Below are 22,991 nucleotides of genomic sequence, written 5' to 3' on the forward strand. Positions count from 1 at the left end.
ATTAAAAAAAAATTAAAGACTCAAACCCAAAACAACGCAACCTCGAAAATCTAACGACGCACAGTGAATAAAAAGTACTAATTAAGCAGCGACGCAACTTCGAATAAAACGCAAAACGTAACGACACAAAGCGAGTTATTGGTGTATTCCGAATCACCGTACGTATTATGATGTATATGGGCTAATATCGCTTGTACGAATTATATTAATAATAAATAAACATTATGATTCTTCTTCAGCCAATGGATGCCCTCTGCGAGGCTTATGCCTTCTCCAAAGATATCCACCATGACTGGTTCTGCGCTGCTTACATTCAGCGACTTCCTGTGGCCTTGACCATGTCGTCGGTCCATTTTGGGGGGGCGGGGCGAGAGGGGGGGGGGGGGGGGAGAGCTTCCCACACCGCGTCCTACACAAGGGTAGCTGTTATATAAGGAAACCTGCTGTGATATTTTAGGAGCGAGCAAGAAAGATGATGTATAGAAGAACGAATAGTAAGCCAGAGATATGAATGAGATTGTAACGGAAAAGAGGAGAGTAAAAATGTAATTCAAGAATTGTGGATAATCCTGTAAAAATAGGGGTGAACAAGAGGTTCCCAATAGTGGGACACGTTAAAAAAAGAAGTATCTGTTATTAATATCTTCTCTACGAATGTTGCCTATACCTTGAAGTGTATATTTTATGTTCACTGCACGTCTATCACCAGGTCAGCGGTCTCAGATAGAGGTCGCTGCAGTAGAGGAATTGTTAATTGTAGGCTTTTATGGTTACAGGGTAAAAAAGTGACTAATATATAGCTACTTCCGCTATGCAACAGTAATGACCATCAGTGACTCTGTGTTTGGAACTGGTCGGTGTAACATCTCCTGAGGATGTCCCGTGGAGGGGTGAAACACGTGTAGAGTAGATTAACTGCGGTAGTTGTGTTTCGCATTGTTTACCGCACGCGCATTTATCAGCTGGCGGGCGGTAAACATTGCACGACTACTGCTGCATAGAAGTAGATATATATTAGTTCCTTTCTTATTAAGTATGGACTTCTGTCAGGTAATGCTTGAATCTATTAGATATTTTATGGTGATAGGGAGCAGGAAGAGGACCTGAGCAGACGCTGCGAACTTCTAGCACGCGAGCTGCGACTGTCTCTTGGCGTAGACGAATGGCGCAAGACACCTGGACAGAAGCGACGAGAGCGTCTCCTTCTCCAGGTAACGATTTCACGATATATGTTTGAAGATGGTCTTTGACTAATTTGTGTTGCCGGTGATGACAAGGATCTGAGAGGTGATCACGACGGGCCTTATAGGGTTCAAGGTAAGAAAAGTACCAATATTTACCCACTTCCGCACATGCAGTGGTAGTCGTGCAATGAAATGCACCGCCCGCCAGCCCGCTGATAAATGCGTATGCGGCAAACAATGCGAATCACACAACCGCCACCGCCAAATTACTCAACACGTGTTTTACCCCTCCACGGAGCATCCTCAGGAGTTATGTTACACCGATTAGTGCCAAACACAGAGTTTGGCTAAATATTAGTCCTTTTCTTACTTAGGATGGACTTCCGCGAGGTAACGCCTGATTCCATTAAAGGTTCAAGGTCACACAGAGTAAAATGAAGGCGACTATGCAAGGAGCTCCACTCGAATCAGAGATGATCTGCTGATGAACCAATATCATCGATTTAGCTTGAAGAGTTGCTGCCGATGGTCATAAGTCTGGTGGATGTGGCGTGGGTACGCCCTTCATCATTATGAAACCAAAATATTTTGTCTAAAAAAAATGTGGGGGCGGAGCACCCTTAACATTTAGGTGGATGAAAAATAGATGTCGTCCGATTCTCCACCCTGGCTGATGTGCAAGCTAAGGTTAATGAAAATCGGTCGAGCCGTTTCGTAGGAGTTCAATCACGCACACCTTGACACGAGAATTTTATATATTAGATATTTATACATATATATTTTAAAGGGGAAGGGTTAAACTCGTGTCCAGTCCACTTTCGAACTGCCTCCCTTCACAATAAAATTGCCCACTGTAGGGCGTAGGTCCCTCGTTGGGAAATACTGCTCTATATCCTGTGGTTCTCTTTTCCTGTCATCATCAATCATGTCTCGCTGTATATAAATGTTCTCCAAATCTAACCGCCAAACTTACTTTTCTACTATGGGTTCTTATGTCAGTGAATGGTTGTCACCAAGTTCTTCACCAAGTGCCAGGGTGAAGAAGAAAATCTTCCTTCTACTCCTAAACTCTGCTCCTATATGAGGTGATCACTAAAGGAAACGATTTACTCGCAGGAGTTGCTGTCGGCGGTGAACGAAAGAGATAGACTGGTGCAAGAGATGGACGAACAGGAGAAAGCGTGAGTATTACAGTTCTTCATTATATTGAAACATATACTTGACGAGAAAAAATTAGAATTAAACTAGACTGAAATTCAGCTCCCTTACAATGGCATATTTTAGCTTATAACACTTGATTTCGAGTGTACCAATATTCTTATTTATCATGATGGGAAAGGTCGCTGGTAAAAGGAAGGTTGGTAGGAGAAAGAAGTCGTGGCTTCGTAACATTAGAGAGTGCACCAGAATCGCCAGCGCTGCTGAGCTATTACGCAGAACCAAAAATAAGGAAGAGAGCAGGAAGCTGATAGCCAACCTCCACTAGTTGGAGAGGCACTTCAAGAAGAAGAAGAATATTCCCCTCGATATTCCTTTGGTTTATGAAGTCAAGTCACCACTATCGACACATATAGCTATGACGGCTTGAATGGTAGGCTTCATGGTATACTTGATATACTACATATAGTAAATCAATCGAAACTTCAAGAAGAAATTAATATATGTAGTTAGTAATAGTATATGTTGATACAAGCTACCCAAACAATCTTTGTACTATCAAAAGATATTAGTTTTTATATAATGTAAATGTATAAATAAATATAAAGTGCGTTTCATATTGATCAATAATTTTTTAATAACAAACTAAGTAATTCAAATAAAATATCAAATGGCAGCCAGCAGTTTTTATAAATAAAAACTAGAGCTCTTGAGTCAAGTTCAGGAAGGTCAAAAAAACATCTAGTCTAAAATACCAATATCTTTGAATATGAAGAAGTGGACGCTTATAGTGGACCTTATAAAACTCGAGGTCACCCAGAGACCAATGGAGAGAGATATGCTTGTAGTTTTGTATAGTCTTGCATAAAGAGCGGGATCACTAGCACAAAGAGTTGCTTGTAGTGGCAGTAGGCGAGGATCGCTCGTGGAGACGGCCGAAAGTTTCTCGAGTGCCAACTGCGAGCTAGTGGAGGCGGCGTGGGTAAGCCCCCCCTCCCCCCACTGAGTGGACGACGTAGTTAAGTTCATTGAAAGGCAGCGAAAGGTCATCGAGGTGATCTTTGAGGAAAGCTTTTTTACAACGATTTTTAAGCTAATATATATTCACCTGAATAACGTCGAGTGTTTGGAAATACTGTTTAAAAATGTGGACAAAGTAATAAAATCATTGTATCTCTCTACGATACGTGAAATAACTGGTTTCTATTCTATAAAATTAATATAAAAAAGCCATTCTTTTAATTTCAGACGATTCTAAGGTCCCGTAGTGATCTTTGAGGAAAGATTTTTATAAAGATTTTTAAGCTAACATATGTACAATATCTTAATTACGCTGAGTGTTTGGAAGTATAGTTTAAAAATGTTGACAAAGTAATAAAATCATTGTATCTTTCTATGATCCGTGAAATAACTGGTTTCTATTCTATAAAATGAATATAAAAAATGGATTTCATGTAATTACAGACTAGATTCTAAGGTCCCGTAAACTTGTCTAGTCTGGGTGATTTTTAAAAATTTCTCTCGTGCTCTACAGGATAGCGGAAGACGACGAGATAGAAAGGAATCTCTCCAACGTCGAGATACAGAGGAAAAACAACTGTATACTGCAGTAGTGAATCTGCGCGACCGAAGGCTGTACAGTTCGTGACGTCATTCATTAGCTTAAAACGCCACAAAATTACACGCGAATTTCTGTCTTATTGTGAGAATGTGTTCTAAATTATCGTCCAAGTTACATATTGGCTTCCTGGTAAATTTTGAGTAATTCACATAAACACAGATGGCGCTGAAATGTATAGGCTATACATTAGTTCGTTTAATTGCTACTAGATGGCGCAATTATAAACTAACGTCTAAACAAAATCAATTGTCATTTCCATACTACTAGATGGCGTTAAAATCAATTTAAACTAATTTATTCAGAGTGCACAGATGGCGTTTAGTAAGTTTATTGAAACTTATGTTGCATCGTTGCAACTAGATGGCGCTAAAATAAATATTAATTTTAATTAGTGTATTTTCGTTTTGTGAAAACTATTGGGCCTTAGTGTTGTGGGACAGATAATACTCAGTCGTTTCCTATCGTATACACACATATATATACATATACAGCAATACCCCGCTTTACGCGAGGGATACGTTACAAAAAAAATCGCGTTAACTGATATTCGCGTATAACGAGGTTTATGATTAGACATAGTCAAAAATTATTACAAAAAAATACAAATCATTTTAATCAATCGCTTTAATTCTCGTAACACTTTATGCAACACATATTCTTATTTTTTACGGAAAAATACATCTATTGTCTTTTGGGTAACGTTTTGTTTACGTTCTTGTAAAATACGTTCATAACACACAACACTGTTTAATTGTTTGACAGATGGTCAAGACACCATAGAGAAGTTGATGACTACATTATATTTATACGCACTCTTTCGCGTAATTCGAGGCATTTGAGCGCGAAATTTGCAATTCGCGTTATAGTGAAACCGCGTATAACGGGGTCGCGTAAAGCGGGGTATTACTGTATGTATTTTGTTATATCGTGTACGCTTTTATTTAAGACGTGTATATTGTGGGCTGTGGTTACTATGTATTTTTATTATCGAGTATCTGAGGTATGCTTGTGTAAGGATGTGTTTACATGAATTTTTTTTATTGCTTTATGCATATAGATCGTTTTTATAGTTCGCTTTCATATTGACAGTCAAAAAAATGTGACCCAACCCCTTATATGAGTATAGGGTTATTTATGAACCAAGTTTCCACGGCCCCGGCGGATTTTACTTATTGTTAGATTTACCAAAGAGTCCCACTTAGACCTCTCATTTAGACCTTTATATTTGGTGATAATTAAGTACAATTTGCCATAAATATATCATTTTCGCTAAAAATGCGTTACATTTTATACGCGAAAGTAGGCTTTATTTATAGCTAATGTAAATATTGAAAATAAATTTAGTTTAAATTATTATTTTTTTTACAACTCTAGTTAATTTTCGATTTCTCTTGCCTCTGCATATGAAATGTATTTTTTTAAATCAATTACATTGTACATACGAGTAGAATAATTTGCAAATTTATATTTTTGACCAGAGATCGGGTAAGCGGATAAAGTACGTAGAGATGCTACAAAAACATGGAGACCACTTCTATATTTCGTGAGATACAAATGGGTGTTATTTTATATAATTTGCTCGGTGATGATTTCGAAATGTCATTTGTGAAGGTTTATAGGAAAATTGAGTGGTGATCATGAACCTGTAGCCACGGAGTGGGTAAACCTACCACTGGATGTACCGACGATATACTTATGGTGACGAAAAATCGCCAGATGGTGATTTTTGGGGGGAGGCCTGTATCCCTTAAAGTGGAAGGAATGAAAGAATTAAATTTTATTACACCTATTACCATTTCATAGTACCTCTATACTGAAGAGACCATAGCAAGTTTTACTTTTTTTTAATATCTTCACTGTTGGGCATAGGTCTTTTCCAAAAAATTATGATAGGTCGGAATTAATGCGACCATCCAGTATCTTCAACTTTAAAGTCTGACCATCCTGATGTCTGACACTGTGGTCTTCACTCAAGAATCCGAAGGAGGATCAAGCTATATATATATATTCCGTTTAGTTTGACAATGAGGCTGGAAATGTCACCACGTAATCTTTGACGTTTTCATTTAAATCAATTTAAATTTAAGTTTCCAAATAAAAAATGAATTTGACTGATTTTGGAAGATAGATTTCTTGTGAAAAACAATAATTTAAGAAAGAATTATCAAGCAAATATATCGTGTCCATATCCAAAAGTCTTTTCCGTACAATTCAACACATGTTTTTAAATATCCATTCCGTATATCCGATCTCTGTATGATATTTGACGAATCTAATATATAAAAATTAGTTTTCATGCAACATATCAGTGTTGCACGCGTCGACAGGTGAATTATTGTTGCCTGATGAAAAAACTTGAGTAAATTAATTAAAACTAGATTATTTTAGGCATAATATATGACGGAACAAAGCACATATACTTGCGGCACTTATATATAATATAGTAACTAATAATGAAATATATATAAATATACGAAAAGACAGTATCAATACTAAGTTTGACATACAAAGGTAATACAGCACTATTACAACGAAAGAGACAAAAAACAATTGCGTTAATAATTGTCAAGAAATGTAAGGATGTGTTTACATGTGTATTTTTTTTAAATTTGAGTTGATAACAGTGTGAGTAACAATTGTATTTAAAATACGGTCATTTAAGAAATAGTTGTGATATCTGTACCTTTCAACAGATGCATGTAGACGAATCCTTACTTCGTTGCAAACAATCTATTACTACAACTACATTTGGAAAATACAGTATAGTAAATTAAAATTTAAAATTATTTTCGTATGTAACATATGTTTTTTAACTTCTATGGACTATCACCTGCCTTCCCCCCTTTTACAAAAAAGTCCTTCACCCCTCTTCCACAAAATATGCCGTAATAAACATTGATGGTTAATTGTGTTTCTAGAAAGTGCATGTATTTTATGACAGCCCTTCCATTTGCAATAGCTCCCAGTTTTAAAATTATGTTTTATATATGTAATTGTTCTGATGAGGAATAGGTTTTCAGGTGCTATGTTGATTAGTGCAATATTAAATACAAACATTATTAGTTGTAAATAAACACGTTGTGTACATTGCTTCCTACATATGTATCGTGTCCGAACTTGTAATTTTGATATATTGGCGATACAAAAGGTTAATTTGTATCAATTGTATATGTCATATGATGAGAGAAAAGCATAATTCGATACTAGAACAAATTTAAGTTTCCCTATTATCATATTTCGCACGGGTACAAGAAAAAACACAATCGAATCATGCAATAAATTTTATTTTATATCACAGGTGGCGCATAAGTAATGTCATAATGTGAACGCACCTTAATTTTTACAAATGGCGCCCAAATGTCAATTTGATTTGACATTTATTATATAGATATATAGTAGTAGTAAGGATTGAACTTGCGATCGTATGACGCAGAATCTATTACCTTAATACAATCTTATGTAAATCGCACTTTGTACATATATGTCAAGCGTGGTCATTATTGTATATCTATATAGATATCTTTGGTGGAAGGCTATATTGTAGTGTGCATCTATGGGCTGTAACGAAATTCTAATTGTTCACATTATGACTTTACTTTTGCGCCACCTTTTAGGATTATTTAAAATGATTTATAAAAAGGATACCATAAAAGCCTATTTTGATGGAAACTAAAGTCAAATTGATGGCTTTTAAATTGGAATCTTTGAATATAAAGCATCGAGGGTTCAAAGCATTCTGTTTTAAAAGTCTAGTTTTTTGTGGTCACGTTTACAATGTCCTTCATATTATAATAGAATTTTAAACAAGTTTTTGTTTAATTAACATTAATTTATAACGAAATTAGAGACATTACATGAGTACAACTTACCTTAACAATTGACCAAAATTTATTTGACATGACCTGTATTAAGTAAGAAAGGACTAACATTTAGCCACTTCCGCACATGCATGCCCCTCTTCGAGGCACGGGAGTGAAACACGTGTTGAGTGATTTAACGGTGGCAGTTGTGTGATTCGCATTGTTCGCCGCATACGCATTTATCAGCGGGCTGGCGGGCGGTGCACTTTGTTGCACGACTACCATTGCATGTGCGGAAGTGGCTAAATGTTGGTCCTTTTCTTACTTAGGATGGACTCCCGCAAGGTAACGCCTGATTCCGTTAAATATTTATGGCCTATATTATTCAACAGTAATACTGTGATCAAAAATTGAAGTGAATTCGAATTGATCACCGTCTGATAAAATGCACTTTTGGTAATATTTTTCCAGAGGATAACTAGCAGGGTCCTCTGTGTACCATAGAACACTGCGATCGTCAATATATATATATATATATATATATATATATATATATAACTAACAAATGCTACATAGGTTTGGTCTTTGGACGTGGTACATCACATGGTCACATGGCGGCCTCCCAATCCGTTGAAATTATAAAGCGTCGCGAGGCTCGCCTAAAAAAGGTTTTTCGCTTTAAATGCCCTGCCACTTCGCATCTATAATCTGCAAATGCCACTCGGCCACCAGTAAAGTAAGGTTAATAATTCAGTATACTGTGCTTTGGACTGATAATTACAATACGATAATCATAATTTACATTTAACCCTTTCCTTACCGCAAGTATATTTCGTCGAAGTGACGCGAAGTATGCACATTGCATGGCGGTAGGCTGATATTCCGAATTTTCTCATTTGTGTTACATATTTAAATATTTCACTGGTATATTAATTGGAAAATGAAATTTGGGATAATTATTAGTAATTTATTTGGCTGCGATAAATGTTAAAACAGAGATCTACACATATCCCACATTACAATTTCGTTCATATTTAGATTCCAGTCTTTTGTCATTTGCACTGCAAACAATGCACCTTCTACTTCTATATATTTCTATTGATTTATAAATTGAAAATAGTGTTTTTCAGTCAAACTTAGTAGATTATTATTGCGGTGATATTTTTTTTAATATTTTAAATTTTATTTTCCAAACATATACTGTACTTTCGAAGAATTGTTTTTTAGTAAAGGCGCGTTCAATAACATGATTGCACCCTTAGAGGAAACATTTCCATAACAATGAAATATAACGAACGGCAAATGGATGCCAACTAAATATGGCGAAAGAGTAGGTAACGAAAGGGTTGAATAATTTAAATGTTGGTTAACAGCCTCGGATGATATATATATTTAAATCCAATAAAGTTATTTTTTTATTCAATTATAAAAAAATGTATATTTAAATGGGATCTCAGTGCTTTTTAACACCTCGTCAACTTTGTAGATATTAGCTATATATATATGTTGCTATATTTCATATATAGTCACTTCATTATCGTGTATTCTTCCAATTAAATTTTGAAATCCGTAAATTCAAATTCTAGCTTGTGTGTGAACTTTTCTCCTGTAGTTAAACACTGTGATCAAAAAGTAAGATGATTTTTTTTATGAAATGTAAATTCTATGTTTATACTTCCAAATTATTTTCATTCCTGTCGGATAAAAGGTATTTTTGTAAGCGCCTTTTCCGGTACAGCCTTCAAGATCTTCGATTTTGTTTTTATCTTCTCAATCGTGTCAAAACTTTGTCCCCGTATTGGACTTATGAGTTTAAATATTCAGAATCTACACGGTTTTTGAGTTTTTAGCAAAAAAAAAATCGTGGACAACCAATGCAGTACATACCAATCGAGATTTGACGCGTTTGAGACAAAAATACTCTTCGAAATGCAACTTAGGAAAAAAATACCTACTTTTCTAATGCCAGGAAGTTTGAAATGACAATTTCACCTTACTTTTTGATCATAGCATATCTGTGTTGTGATTTCACTTGGCATCTGCGATATGGTTATAAGACTATCTAAAATTAGGCTGTTAGGGTCAAAGGTTGTCGAGCGGTGACCTCTTATTAAATGGACCCACGACAGGTTGCGAAAATCTCGGCTGTGATCCAAGATTCAGATGCCGTGTAGTCTCTCCACAAATTTCTTTTTAGGGTTCCGTGTTATGATGATTGAACCCATCATATGATTTATATGCTTGTAACAGTCTATATATGTAAATTTTATCATCTATTATATCCATTTAAAATATAATATACAATTATATATAAAATCGAAATGACTGAATTTGAACATGTTAAGATATGTGTATAAATATAATATTAATAAAGTCGCGTGCCGGAACTCTCACCATGTATTTCTTAGCTTCAATCACTTTCATGATGGAATATCACGTATTAAATGAAATGATGGAATATCATATATTACATGTGTACGATTGCTATTTATTGTAATAATACTGTGAAATAAATGTGAAATTGTAAAATATGTCTGCAGTTTTATTTCATATTATTGTAATTTTAACAGCAGCATGAAACTGATACTTTGAAGGCTTTTGGTAACTCAAGAATCTTTCGCCTCTGCCATTTCAGACATGCAGTTAGAATTACGTTCGTGATTGGAACAAATATCCAAGCATAGACCTCTCCATCGCTCTCTGGGTGACCTGGGAGGTGATAGCCATGATTGAAGATGTATTCACATATACAGAGTATTTACAATACACGACTTAACACAACGACAGCGACATCACTAATGGCGTCCGAATTCAAATCGGCGTTAGATATTTGAATTCGAACGCGCGGGATGATTTAATATAAATACATTTAAAAAACTTTTAAGTTAAACGATTTTTTGATACCCATATTGAGGGGGTTAAGGAAAAATATGTAATCCGCCATTTTGTATCGGCGGCCATCGTAGATTTATAAAGTTATCGATTTTATTATATTGTATTGTCATCTAAATTATATGTGTGTGTACCAAATTTCAGATCAATCTGACAACGGGAAGGTGCTTAAATTTCAATTTCAATTTCAATTTTTATTTTGACCCAAATAAATAAATTCCGTACGGGTTGAATTAAATAAAACCATTTAAAAAGAATACACCTATCCCCCGATATACACGGTACTTGTTTTACACGTTTTCGCTTTTACACGGTTTTCCAAATAAGTTTAGTTTTGTTTTAATAACCGATTTTATTACCATCTCTCATAATGTAAATATTTCTGCTTCAAAAATCGAATCGGCACAAATAACTTCAAGCGATGAAAGTGAATTCGAACCTTCGATTCCGAAAAAAAGAATGACAGTAATTTCTGACAGTGATAAAGGATAATAAAACATATTTGGTTTTATTTTTTGTTCTGCTCTTTAATGTATGATAAAAAAACAGTGTTTCCGTAATATATTAAATATTTTAACTCGTCAATTCATTTTATTTTTATTTCTGTGTACACTTTAAAATATTGAAAAAAAAATCACAACTGTTAAATAAAAAAATTATGCATTTTCTGCAAGCTTTTCGATTTACACGGTTTTGACTTGAAAATTTTTAATTTTCGATTTACACGTTCTTCTCAGGAACGTATCTACCGTGTTAATCGGGGAAATGTGTATTGTGGTGTGGTTGTAGTGGCCAGTGTTATTAGACGATGACGATTTATTAAATCAAAGGCAAATCAACTTCTTAAGCTTTATTATTAATATCTCGTTGTACAAGCAACTGTAAGTATATAACAAACTTAATATAACATTAGGATATTTCATAATAATTTAATATTTACTGGAAGAACTCAGCGAAATCTCTAAATAATTCGTTGAAAATTATATAATATTTAATATTTTACAATAATGTTAAATGTTACTTCAATAAAATAAACGGAAAGTCAATTTGAAAGATGTCAGAGAAGCTGTCATTAAAATGACATAAGGAATACACGTTCGGAAATCAAAAATCAAATATAAAGTTTGTATTTTTAGTTAATTATTTATAAAATAACTAGCAAATAGTGTTAATATATGTTAATTATTATTGCATATAGATATATATTTCATGATAAAAAGATCATATTTGTCATATATAAAAACTTATTTATATTTACTATGAACAAGATAGAAAATATTTCGATGTTATCTTTTTAGAGGTAATTTTTATTTTGACATAATTCAGTTTATACAATATACATCTAGTCGGATTCCAAAAAAAAAAATTCTTAAACAAAACTTCTGTTGATCCTCGCTTTTTTCGATTTAATTTCTATCTTGTACTACACTAGAATTATAAAATACTTTTCAAGAAGCACTTTGGGGTTTTTTTAATGTACGGCAACACTGTGACGTCTATTTTTTTTAACGGACAACGTCAAAGGTAAAGTAACCATAAATTATCACAGAAAAATACATAATTTAAAATTTTAATATTCGCATATTAGAGAGTGATCAATTTGATTTTTATAATTTAAAAAATTAGTGAAGTTAAAACTGTTTTATTTTTAAAATTTGACGCTTCGAGCTTTCTGGGTTGCTGGTGACTTTAATCAGCGTAGACTTTTACCAGAGTGCTTAAAATTCATTCGAATGATTCAAGAGTTGTCACAGTGTTGCCATTCTCGTCATATTCAATATGATTTAATATATCGAAAAATGTTGGAAAACTTCATATGGAAGATTTAAAACAACCGCAATTATTTCGCGGTTAAAATCAATTACACTCTGACCAGCAGATACTGATTACAATTTAAAAAAGATTAAATCTACTATCGACACAATCGATTTAACTTCAATATGTTGCGATTTATTTACATTATATTATATCGATAAAAATTTTTATAATACACATTTCTTGACATTTCTATTACTTTCAAGTGACAAAAGGTAATTAGCTAGTTAGAGATATAATATTTACCATTAATACTTTATACCAATTTGTCGCATCCTTCACGTAGAATGTAATCCAATAGTGGAACTGTTTAATTTTACGATTTCAATAAAATACAGGGTGATTAGAAATAGGTGTGAAGCATTATAAGAGCTCTGATATATATTACATTAAATGTTGGCAGTACAAAGTTTGCAAGGACAGACAGTAAATAATATATACATAGAACGTCAGCATATAACCTGTACATTCACTTTAATGTTGTTACACCTGTAACCACTCCCCCTGTATAATATGTCTCATAAATATGATGATAATTTAAACATTTATACCGATATTTGATAACAATATTCCCTTCTCTCCAGTTTTATTCCGTTCAAACAGGGATTCCTAAAATATTCCGGGAAAAAAGTTTCATATTCCGTAATAATTCAAATCTTTAATCTCAGATTGATAAAAAACACGTATCAATTTAAAAACTTAGCGGTTGGTTAGGTGAGTAAATTGAATGTATTTTTCTCATAAAAAATGTCTGTTTTTGTCTTATACTCTTGACACCTTGAAATTTATAATATAACAAGTTGGTGCAAGTAACGCAACTTATATGGTAGGTTTAAAGTTTAAAACAACTTGTATCAACAATATGGTTCGATTTTTATCTCTTTTAGACCATGTCGACTTGAAAAAGTATTTTTCCTTTTTTTCAAACCTAAGGAAATGTCAACCATTTTGGGAATCCAAGCTTTAAAATATTTCTTTTGAATATTTCATTGTTCTTTACATTGTTATTATTATTTGAAAGAATTTAACGTCATGTGACGTTTTGGCGCGAAGTCAAAAATACAAAATGGCGGTTCCTACGCTCTCGTATGGTTGTTTGAAGTGACGGGCGCCGTCGCTTCTGCTTCTTCTAAAACTGCTTCCGCTTTCAACTTGCGATATTTTCCTTTAAATATAATATTTATTTATTATTCAAGTTCACAGGTAATAAAAACTTTGTAGTGTAAGAAGTATTTTGCCTGTATCATTACAATTAAAAAAAATAGTGTTATATTACAATTAGGATGAAATGTAAAATAAATTAACTAATTTTGAGATAAATCTATACATACGTGATGTTCGAACCATGATGGTGCCCCACCATATCGACCAGCCCCATCCCACCAGGCAGAACAGCACCGTGAACAGCTGACCGCAACCCACCAGCAAGTTGATCAGGAATGAACCTATAAATAACACATTAATCAAGAGATGAGGTAAATGGTCACCAGCGGCAGTATAGCATCCCTCATGGGAGAAGATGGGAACTAAATAAGAAAGGACCAATATTTAGCCACTTCCGCACATGCAGTGGTTGTCGTGCATGAAAGTGCACCGCCCGCCAGCCCGCTCGTAAATGCGCATGCGACAGACAATGCCAACTACACAACCGCCACTGTAAATTCACTCAACACGTGTTTCACCCCTCCACGGGGCATCTTCAGGAGTTGTTACACCGATGGGAACTATCACACTTTTTTGCAGTTTTGCAAAAAAATATTGGAAGATGTAAAAGAGGACGAAAACAACTGTGATAAGTATAATAAGGTAAGATTTTAACTGTACATAGGCTTGTATTGTATATTAAAGTTTTTAAACAATGGAAAATTGAATATAGGATATTATTAAAAATATAAATAAAAAATATAAAATGTCAAATTATGGAGTGTCGCGAAGGACGTAAGACGAGGCTTAAACGTAATGTGAAAATATGAAGAACCAAAGAGGAAGACATAAAAGAAATTGTTCAAACATAAGAGAAAGAATGTGAAAGTATAGATTTACTAGGCAATTAAGAGACCTAACACTTAACGAGCTGGAACACAAAAAAATTAAAACGCTTAGATGAAAGATAGACACAGTTTATTAAACGGTTTTATTTAGTTCGACCCGTACGGAATTTATTTGTTTGGGTCAAAATTAGAAATTGAAATTTAAGCACCTTCCCGTTGTCAGATTGATCTGAAATTTGGTACACACATTTAATTTAGATGACAATACAATATAATAAAATCAATGACATTATAAATCTAAGATGGCCGCCGATACAAAATGGCGGATTACATATTTTTCCTTAACCCCCTCAATATGGGTATCAAATGAAAGGTAAACTCACTCACACTCACACAAACTAGTAAAACACGATGATTATGTCATAATTTAAAATTCAAGATGGACGCCGTTCCAATATGGCGGACTAGGTACGAGTACATATTTTTCCACAACCACCACAATATGGGTATCAAAAAACCGTTTTACTTAAAAGTTTTTAAAATGTGTTTATTTTAAGTCAGAGGTGTGTGACGCTTTGACAATGGACTGAACATCGTAAGCTTCCGCTTATGAATCGACCAATCACAGAGCGTCCTGAGATTTTGCGCATGCGCAGACCGATGCATTGACCAATAACAATGGCGGTGTGGTTCGGCTGTGCATAAGCGGAAGCGTTTTGAAATCGTCGATTATTTCGCTACAAGTAAAAGAAAAATTATTGAAAAATATATTCCTTTTTTAAAAATAAGATAGAGGAACTAGAGATTTCCAATAATGATGACCAATTAAAAAAAACATATTTTTATCCAATGCAATCGCTTACTGCGCTTGTTCGAAAACAAAATTTAGAAATAGAATTAGGATTGAAAATATACAATGATAGCATTGCCTTCTCTATGAGGGACTTAGGATACCGCCTCACATTCATGCAATATGCAAAAATAATAATAAAGGAAGTAATAAAAATATAAGGAGTATCGGAAAGTAATGTCGTTTCTGTAGTTATATTTTGCAGAAGAACCGATTGATTTGTTACTTCTCCGGCATTGATTTTGTATACTAGACGACAAAAGGTTGATGACGAAGGTGAATATATTGTTGATTACATTACATTACATTACTTTCCGATCGCCCTAATACATACAATAACAATTAAGTTGCGCTAAAAAAATAAACAGGTTAAAAATTAGAATTGTAAATGAAAATGTAAAGGCTATATAATTAAATGTATAAAAAATATGACGAAGTATAGAAGGGATAAGAATGAAAAGAATGTAAAAAAAGGAATACGACACAATATTATATATTGTGACGGATGAAATAAGAAAAATAAATAAAAATGACCTAAAAATGACGGAACAAAATATCCCTAAAAAGGTAGGCGATCAACTCTAATCATACTAACACATAGGTACCCATTTCTACCATAGTGAGTCAAATGATATGACTTTACATTTACTACTTGAATTTATAAAATATGATTCATAGGCAAGAAATAAAAATGAAACTAATTATTATTAAACAAAATAGTACATTTACCATTTCTATTATAAATGCAAAATGTATTTTCAAATAATAATTCAAAATTTGACCCGTTATGGTATTTTTACGTACTTTGGGTTCTGACTCGAAATTAAACACCACTGGTTCACAGGGAGTCCTTTATTCACAAATCAGTTGGTCACCCTACTTTAACACAAAGTATACTTTCAAGTTCAAATTACGCCTCCAAATCGCTCAAGAAATCACTGTCCAAATAACTTGCCAAATAGTCACTTTGTATCACTGATCGCAGATCTTATTATAACTCGAAAAACAACACTGAACTGTCGACATGAGGAGTACACATATTTATACTACGGATATGGTTCTAGTAAGTTCGAGATATTACTCTGTTAGAATTTTCGAGAACCGTACACAAAAATCTATAAATAACTTCAAGGACACGCGTGTTTTTGATCCTAGGGTTCAGTGTTTATTGTTTAGAGCAGTGAGTCCCAAAGTGGTGTATATCCACCCCCTTAGGGGTCTATGACAACCTGCAAGGGGTCTACGTCAGCGAAAAAAATTTGGGGGTCCATGAAATGAAAATGGGGGTCCACGATAGTGGATCTCAATACATACACTGATAGTACCTATTTACTTATATTATACTATCTTATAATATCAAAACAGATTGAATTGACGCCAAATGTTGATAATTTATTATTAAAGCATCAGGTTCATCCTTGTCACTAAAAATATTGACTTATTGCTTATGTTATTTTATTTTTAGTTTATTTTATGATTATTTAATGTTACGTATATTTTACATAACAGATACAAAATTTTATTTTGAGTAGTTTTAATTTAAATTCAATTAATAAATGTATAAATTAACATGTGTTTTTACTTTAAGTTTCTAACACTAAACTTCACTACAGTTAGAAATTTACGGCAAATCAATATCAGATAAGTAGGGGGTCTAGCTAACGCGGAAAAACATGGAAAGGGGTTTACGACACAAAAAAGTTTGGAGAACTCTGGTTTAGAGGGTCCTATAACTCGTGCTTTGTAACAATATGTTTAGTATTAAAAAAACACGCAGCAAAGACGGTATATATATTATAGAGATGCATAGAAGTAACATGGCTCGAAGAATTGCAGATGATGGCTTGGGTCGACGCAAAAGGAACTGGTAGCTACAAGCAGGTATGCATCCTAAACATTCTGAAGCAATTTTTTTTCTTACTGCATCTATATAATTGGAAGGCATTTTAAAGGTTCACTTGTTATAGTAACAAAGTAAATGTTACTCACCTATCCGATGACGAGGTATGTCGTGTACACCAAACCTCGGTATTCCGAAACACAGGCAGAACAGCCCGCTGAGTATTGTACCTGGTGGAACATACGTATCATCGAACTGATCAAAACAATACACCTATCCCCCGATTTACACGGTAGATACGTTCCTAAGGAAAACGTGTAAATCGAAAATTGAAAATTTTCAAGTCTATACCGTGTAAATCGAAAAACTTGCAGAAAATGCACAATTTTGCTATTTAAAAGTTGTGATTTTTTTAAATATTTAAGGCGTACAGAAATAAAAATAAAATGCATTGATAAGTTAAAATATTTAATATATTACGGAAACACTGTTTAATTACAATACATTAAACAGAAGAACAAATAATAAAATCAAAGGTGTTTTATTATCCTTTATCACTGTCAGAAATTACTCTCATTCTTTTTTTCGGAATCGAAGGTTCGAATTCACTTTCATCGCTCGAAGTTATTTGTGCCGATTCGATTTTTGAAGTAGAAATATTTACATTACGAGAGATGGTAATAAAATCGGTTATTAAAACAAACTAAAAAAACTTATTTGTAAAACCGTGTAAAAGCGAAAACGTGTAAAACAAGTACCGTGTAAATCGGGGGATAGGTGTACAGTGAACCATCTGTATCAGTTGATAGGTTTTTTTATGGCCCTCGTCTTATTTATATGATAAGGATGTTTTTTTATTTTTTTAATAACCTCTTAATTTTGTTTTCTATTTTATTTCCATACTGTTCAAGTCATTCTTAACATGATTTATCTTTCTTTTACTCACATTCAACAATTTCTATCTTTCTTTTACTTACTAACTTTCTTTCATCGCCTCATTACCTTCGTATCGTTCTTTTATATCACAGTTTTTGTTTATCACATTATTTTACTTCATTTTTTATTCTACTTAATACTTTATGATTTGATTATTTTACCAAACGCTGTTTACATTGTTATTGTTTTATTTCTATACAATTTTTTTTTTATTGTTTTAGCTACCGTATGTGATACTTTTGTTACATATTTTACTATTTTGTAATAAGGAACACAGGCCTGTCTGATTTTTCATCTACTAGTAAGGCGATAGTGTTCTCACTTATATTTTTATTTAATCTGCTTTAGGAGTCGTACCAAAGTCTTCGGAATGCGGGACATTTGGCCACCAGATGCACCAGGGTCTGGTCAAGTTGAAAGGTTATATGTGCAAAAGATTTAAAGGGATGAACATAGCTCATTTTTTAGCTAAAAGAAACTTTTCTACCTATATGTAAACATCCTGTATATATCATTGTGAAATTAATGTATTTTCATTTTTGGAATACATTTGGACTAACGACTTAAAGTAATGGAAGGAATTTAGTATTAGATATATATATATATATATATATATATATATATATATATATATATACATTTCCTTTTTAATTGAACGTAGTCAGCAAGTGTGTAAATCATATAATGTAAAAATCAGCGATTAAAAATTAGAATAAAAAAATAAAATCAAAAATAAATCAAAAAACATATGAGTTAATAAATCGATAGTGAAGCCTGTGCAATGTTTACTTTAATTCCTTCAGGTTACTAAACGCCTTATAAGAAGGTTCAATGTCACCCGGAGAGCCTCTCCATTGCTATTCTAGGAGTTTCGCTTCGATCCAAGGAACCCAGATCATGATGTAGCTCGAAGAATTGCTCATATGAAATGACGTGGACACATCGCTTATGTGACCAATGACCATTGGTGCCGAAAGGATCTTGCATGGGTAAGGGCCCTTCTAGGTGAACGACGACATAGTTGCTATCTTAAGACAGTGATTCCCAAAGTGGTCTATATCGACCCCCAGGGGTCTATGACAATCTGCAATGGGTCTACGTCAGCGAAAAAAAATTTGGGGGTCCATGAAATGAAAATCTCAACACATACACTGATAGTACCTATTTACTTACATCATACTATCTTATAATACAATATCAAAACATTTACATTATTTATAAATAATAATATAAAGAAACAGACTGGACATCATTAGCCGAGGAAATTTAAGATTAACCCTTACAAAATTTACGCCAAATATTGATAATTTATAATTAAAGCATCAGGTTCATCCTTCTCACTTAAATATTGACTTGCTTATGTTATTTTATGTTTATTTAATGTTACGTATATTTTACATAATAAATACAAAATTTTATTTTGAATAATTTTAATGTAAATTCAATTAATAAATGTATAAATTAACATGTGTTTTTACTTTAAGTTTTTAACACTAAACTTCACTGCAGTTATAAATTTACAAGAAATCAATATCAGGTAAGTAGGGGGTCTAACCAACACGGAAAAACATGGCAAGGGGTCTACGACACAAAAAAGTTTGGGGAACTCTGTCTTAAGAAGTCTTGGATGTCACCTTCGCGATCTTAGAAATAGGCCCATGTCTTGCAATGGACGTCCAAAATATATACAAACAAATATACAAATGCTTCTCCAAACTCACCAAGACCAGGCACCAAGATGTTGCAGAAGAGACAGAAGTAAGCAAGAGATATCGGCAGCACGGGTATGGCGCCTCTCATCACACTGGTGTGTTCAACCAGAGACGGATCCAATTTTGTGCGGGTATCCTGAAATTTTCAAATGAAACATTTTAATGTACAAACATAGAAAGAAAGAAAATTTAAACATACCCTAGACTTATAGAAAAGAGGTCTTAGCCAACTCCCCCCTTTTTAGTAAAATGGAGGGGAAATTATAAGAGCTTCGTTAAGGCTATATATACTATATATATATGTATATATACCCTAAATATGTATATATATATATACATATTTAGGGTCAGCAATGACGTCTTCTAGACTGGACTTATTTCTATTTTTAACAACATTGAAACGTGTAGTACTAAAATAAATGTTGTTACAAAGAATGCACAGCTAAGTTGAAACAATATTAAGACTTAATTTTTATTATTTTGTTTTGATGTCTTTTTTTTAATCAACGGCTAGGACAAATATCGGTAAACGTGCACCCTTATACAGAATGTGTGACCTCCATAATTCATATGTTAGTGATATTGATATATTCTCGTGCTCTCTCGTATCTTTTGAAAGACAATTTCGTTCGAAATAATTGACTACATACAATACAATTTAAAACATAGTATAAATATATAAACAAACATAATATAAATTTATAAACCATAATCTTTGATCCCTGTTTAGTAATGTTTTTATTTGTTTTTTCATTGTTTGACTATAAATCATTATATGTTCTCAGTGAGAGAGTTATAAGCTAATTATTGTAACTAATTTTATATTTCTAAGCTTCTAAGTTTGTACTTTCTTACTGCCTTTTGTTACTGTTTATCTCCAATAAAGTAAATAAATAAATAATGAAAGATTTCATTTTTAGAGATAAGACTATCACTGTTGCCCAAATGGCATTTGCAAATACCGCGGGTATAAGGTGGCAGGCACAGAGTGTGTCTTACCTAGGACCTCTTTTAAAGTAGCAAAGCTTGCCCCCAAGGTAGCCTATTTTACCTGGTTGGGAGACCACAGAGCTCCTATATCGCTTTGGTGAACGTTTCATAGAATGACTAAACTCAAGGGCCCCCATGAGAGGATCTTGGCTTGAGCTGTCACTTATCAATAATACCTGCTTAGAATTCCGACACAAGGGCATCCGAGAGAGCCGAATTTCGGCTTAGCCGGTTGCTATTACCTGGCTAATATCACTACTATCACTTCGGATAGCGTTAGCGCTGGTAGAAGAAGTGGTTGAAGAAACTCCAGCAACGCTTCTATCTAATTTGACCTCGTTTCTGATGAGACCAGTTTTTTAATTAATGGTCAAAGAAATAACTAAGAATATATTCATATGGAACTTATACTCTGTGCAGGCAGAAGCAATATATGACAAGTAAAAACTCTTGTCTTGGAAAGGATTTTCCAGTGTGAACATTAGCTCGTTTTTGGAACGTGATCGAAATCAGTATTGGTAAGATTGTTTAAATAAAAATAATAGAATAGATAGTAAAGGTGAACGCGGGTCGTCAGACCCGAGAACTACGATTAACATGGTAATTCATCATTGTTTAAAATACCACTGTATTGATGATTTTTAGTTCGATGAACATTTTAAATTTATAACACTAATAAAAATTAAGGCTTTTTTTACAAAACATTGTTTCTTTTTTTTATTTTTCCAAATCAATTTCATCTCCTAAAGCAATCCCCGTCCAATAAAACACTTATCAACGCTTTTTTCAGTTTTAAACAATCGGAATAATCTTTTTCTAATATAGCCTTTAAGATCTTCGATTCGGTTTTAATATCCTCAATCGTGAACACGGCTTCCCAGCATTGGATTTTTGAGTTTGCTGAATAGCAAGTCGCACGGAAACAAATCAGTTGAATAAGGTGGTTGCGGAATTTGTAAATATCATTTTTTGGTCAGAACTCACAAATGTCTAAATGAAAACAATTACCTCGACGTTGTCATCGAATTCCGTTCGTTGTTTTGCCGATTCGCTTGTCACTATTATTTTAATCCTTCGACACGGTTGTGGGAATGTTGAAGTTTTTTCTATGAACATCCTTGTATCCCAGATAACTTTTTAAAATACATAATATAGCAATAATTGTATTCCAGCACTCGCAAACACCGCGGTTATTCGACGAATGCATTTTGTCGAATCGATTCAATAGTAAAATTCATTCAGTTTAATGAAATATCGATTTATTGTGGACCATTGTATAAAAGTTCCTTTAGCCTTGACTCATTACGATTTATTAAAAAAAAAACGTAAGTTCGTTTCGTGTAAAGATATTAATCTTTAAAGAAATGTCGACTTTCACGCGATCATATGATTTTGTACACTTGAATAGTACATTTTGTTTATTTAAGAAATATTTTTAATTCGTGTATAAACCTGACCTGACCTGACAGTCTCTTTTCAGCTGATGAACACCCACTGCTGGGCATAGGTTTCCTCAAAAGTTCGTCAAGATGATTGGATCTACGCTTTCCCCTTCCTGAAACTTTGTCCACTTAGTGGTAGACTTACCCATGCCGCGTCAACCGGCTTGTGATCAACTCTAGAACCTTTCGTCTCAAATTGGCTTCACGAGCGATGTCGCCCGCTCATTGCCACTTCATATGAGCAATTCCTTGAGCTACGTCAGTGATCTTGATTCTTCTGCATATCTCATTTTTGATTCGATCTTTCTGAAATTCCGAACAGCTCTCTCCATTGCTCTCTGGGTGACCGCCTTCTTATGAGGCCGTAAGTGATCATGTTTTGTACTCGTATTTAATAGAATCAGGCATTATTTCGCGAAAGTCCATCCTAAGTAAGAAAAGAACCAATATTTAGCCACTTCCGCACATGCAGTGGTAGTCGTGCAACAAAGTGCACCGCCCGCCAGCCGGCTGATAAAAGCGTATGTAGCAAACAATGCGAATTACACAACTACCACCGTTAAATCACTCAACACGTGTTTCATCCCTCCATGGGGTATCTTCAGGAGTTATGTGTCGTTGTGGCTGGCGGGCGGTGCACTTTGTTGCACGACTACCACTGCATGTGCGGAAGTGGCTAAATATTGGTTCTTTTCTTACTTATACCTGTATATCATCACCAGCAACACATTGATCACAACACATAATCTTTAAATATTGC

The 22,991-nt window shown here is 33.8% G+C and overlaps 2 protein-coding genes across 2 annotated transcripts in view; one reads left to right on the forward strand and one right to left on the reverse strand.

The window, feature by feature from the left end:
• Positions 1-5,758, forward strand: part of Ehbp1 (Eps15 homology domain containing protein-binding protein 1) — a 47,471-nt gene extending 41,713 nt beyond the window's left edge. The window contains exons 22-24 of the mRNA XM_068768372.1: positions 1,088-1,211; positions 2,301-2,365; positions 3,877-5,758. Of these exons, the coding sequence (XP_068624473.1) occupies positions 1,088-1,211; positions 2,301-2,365; positions 3,877-3,955 (268 nt within the window). The 3' untranslated portion in view covers positions 3,956-5,758. The remainder of the gene's footprint in view (positions 1-1,087; positions 1,212-2,300; positions 2,366-3,876) is intronic.
• Positions 5,759-13,521: 7,763 nt separating this feature from the next.
• stum (stumble) overlaps positions 13,522-22,991 on the reverse strand; it is a 72,287-nt gene continuing 62,817 nt past the window's right edge. Inside the window, exons 7-10 of the mRNA XM_068768327.1 lie at positions 19,809-19,935; positions 17,301-17,381; positions 13,802-13,915; positions 13,522-13,635 (exon numbers count right to left, since the gene is read on the reverse strand). Of these exons, the coding sequence (XP_068624428.1) occupies positions 13,547-13,635; positions 13,802-13,915; positions 17,301-17,381; positions 19,809-19,935 (411 nt within the window). The 3' untranslated portion in view covers positions 13,522-13,546. The remainder of the gene's footprint in view (positions 13,636-13,801; positions 13,916-17,300; positions 17,382-19,808; positions 19,936-22,991) is intronic.

The sequence above is a fragment of the Battus philenor genome, unplaced genomic scaffold, assembly GCF_028537555.1.
Source record: "Battus philenor isolate CCGP_79_NKW_IND1 unplaced genomic scaffold, ilBatPhil1.0.hap1 SCAF_25, whole genome shotgun sequence".
Lineage (NCBI taxonomy): Eukaryota > Metazoa > Arthropoda > Insecta > Lepidoptera > Papilionidae > Battus > Battus philenor.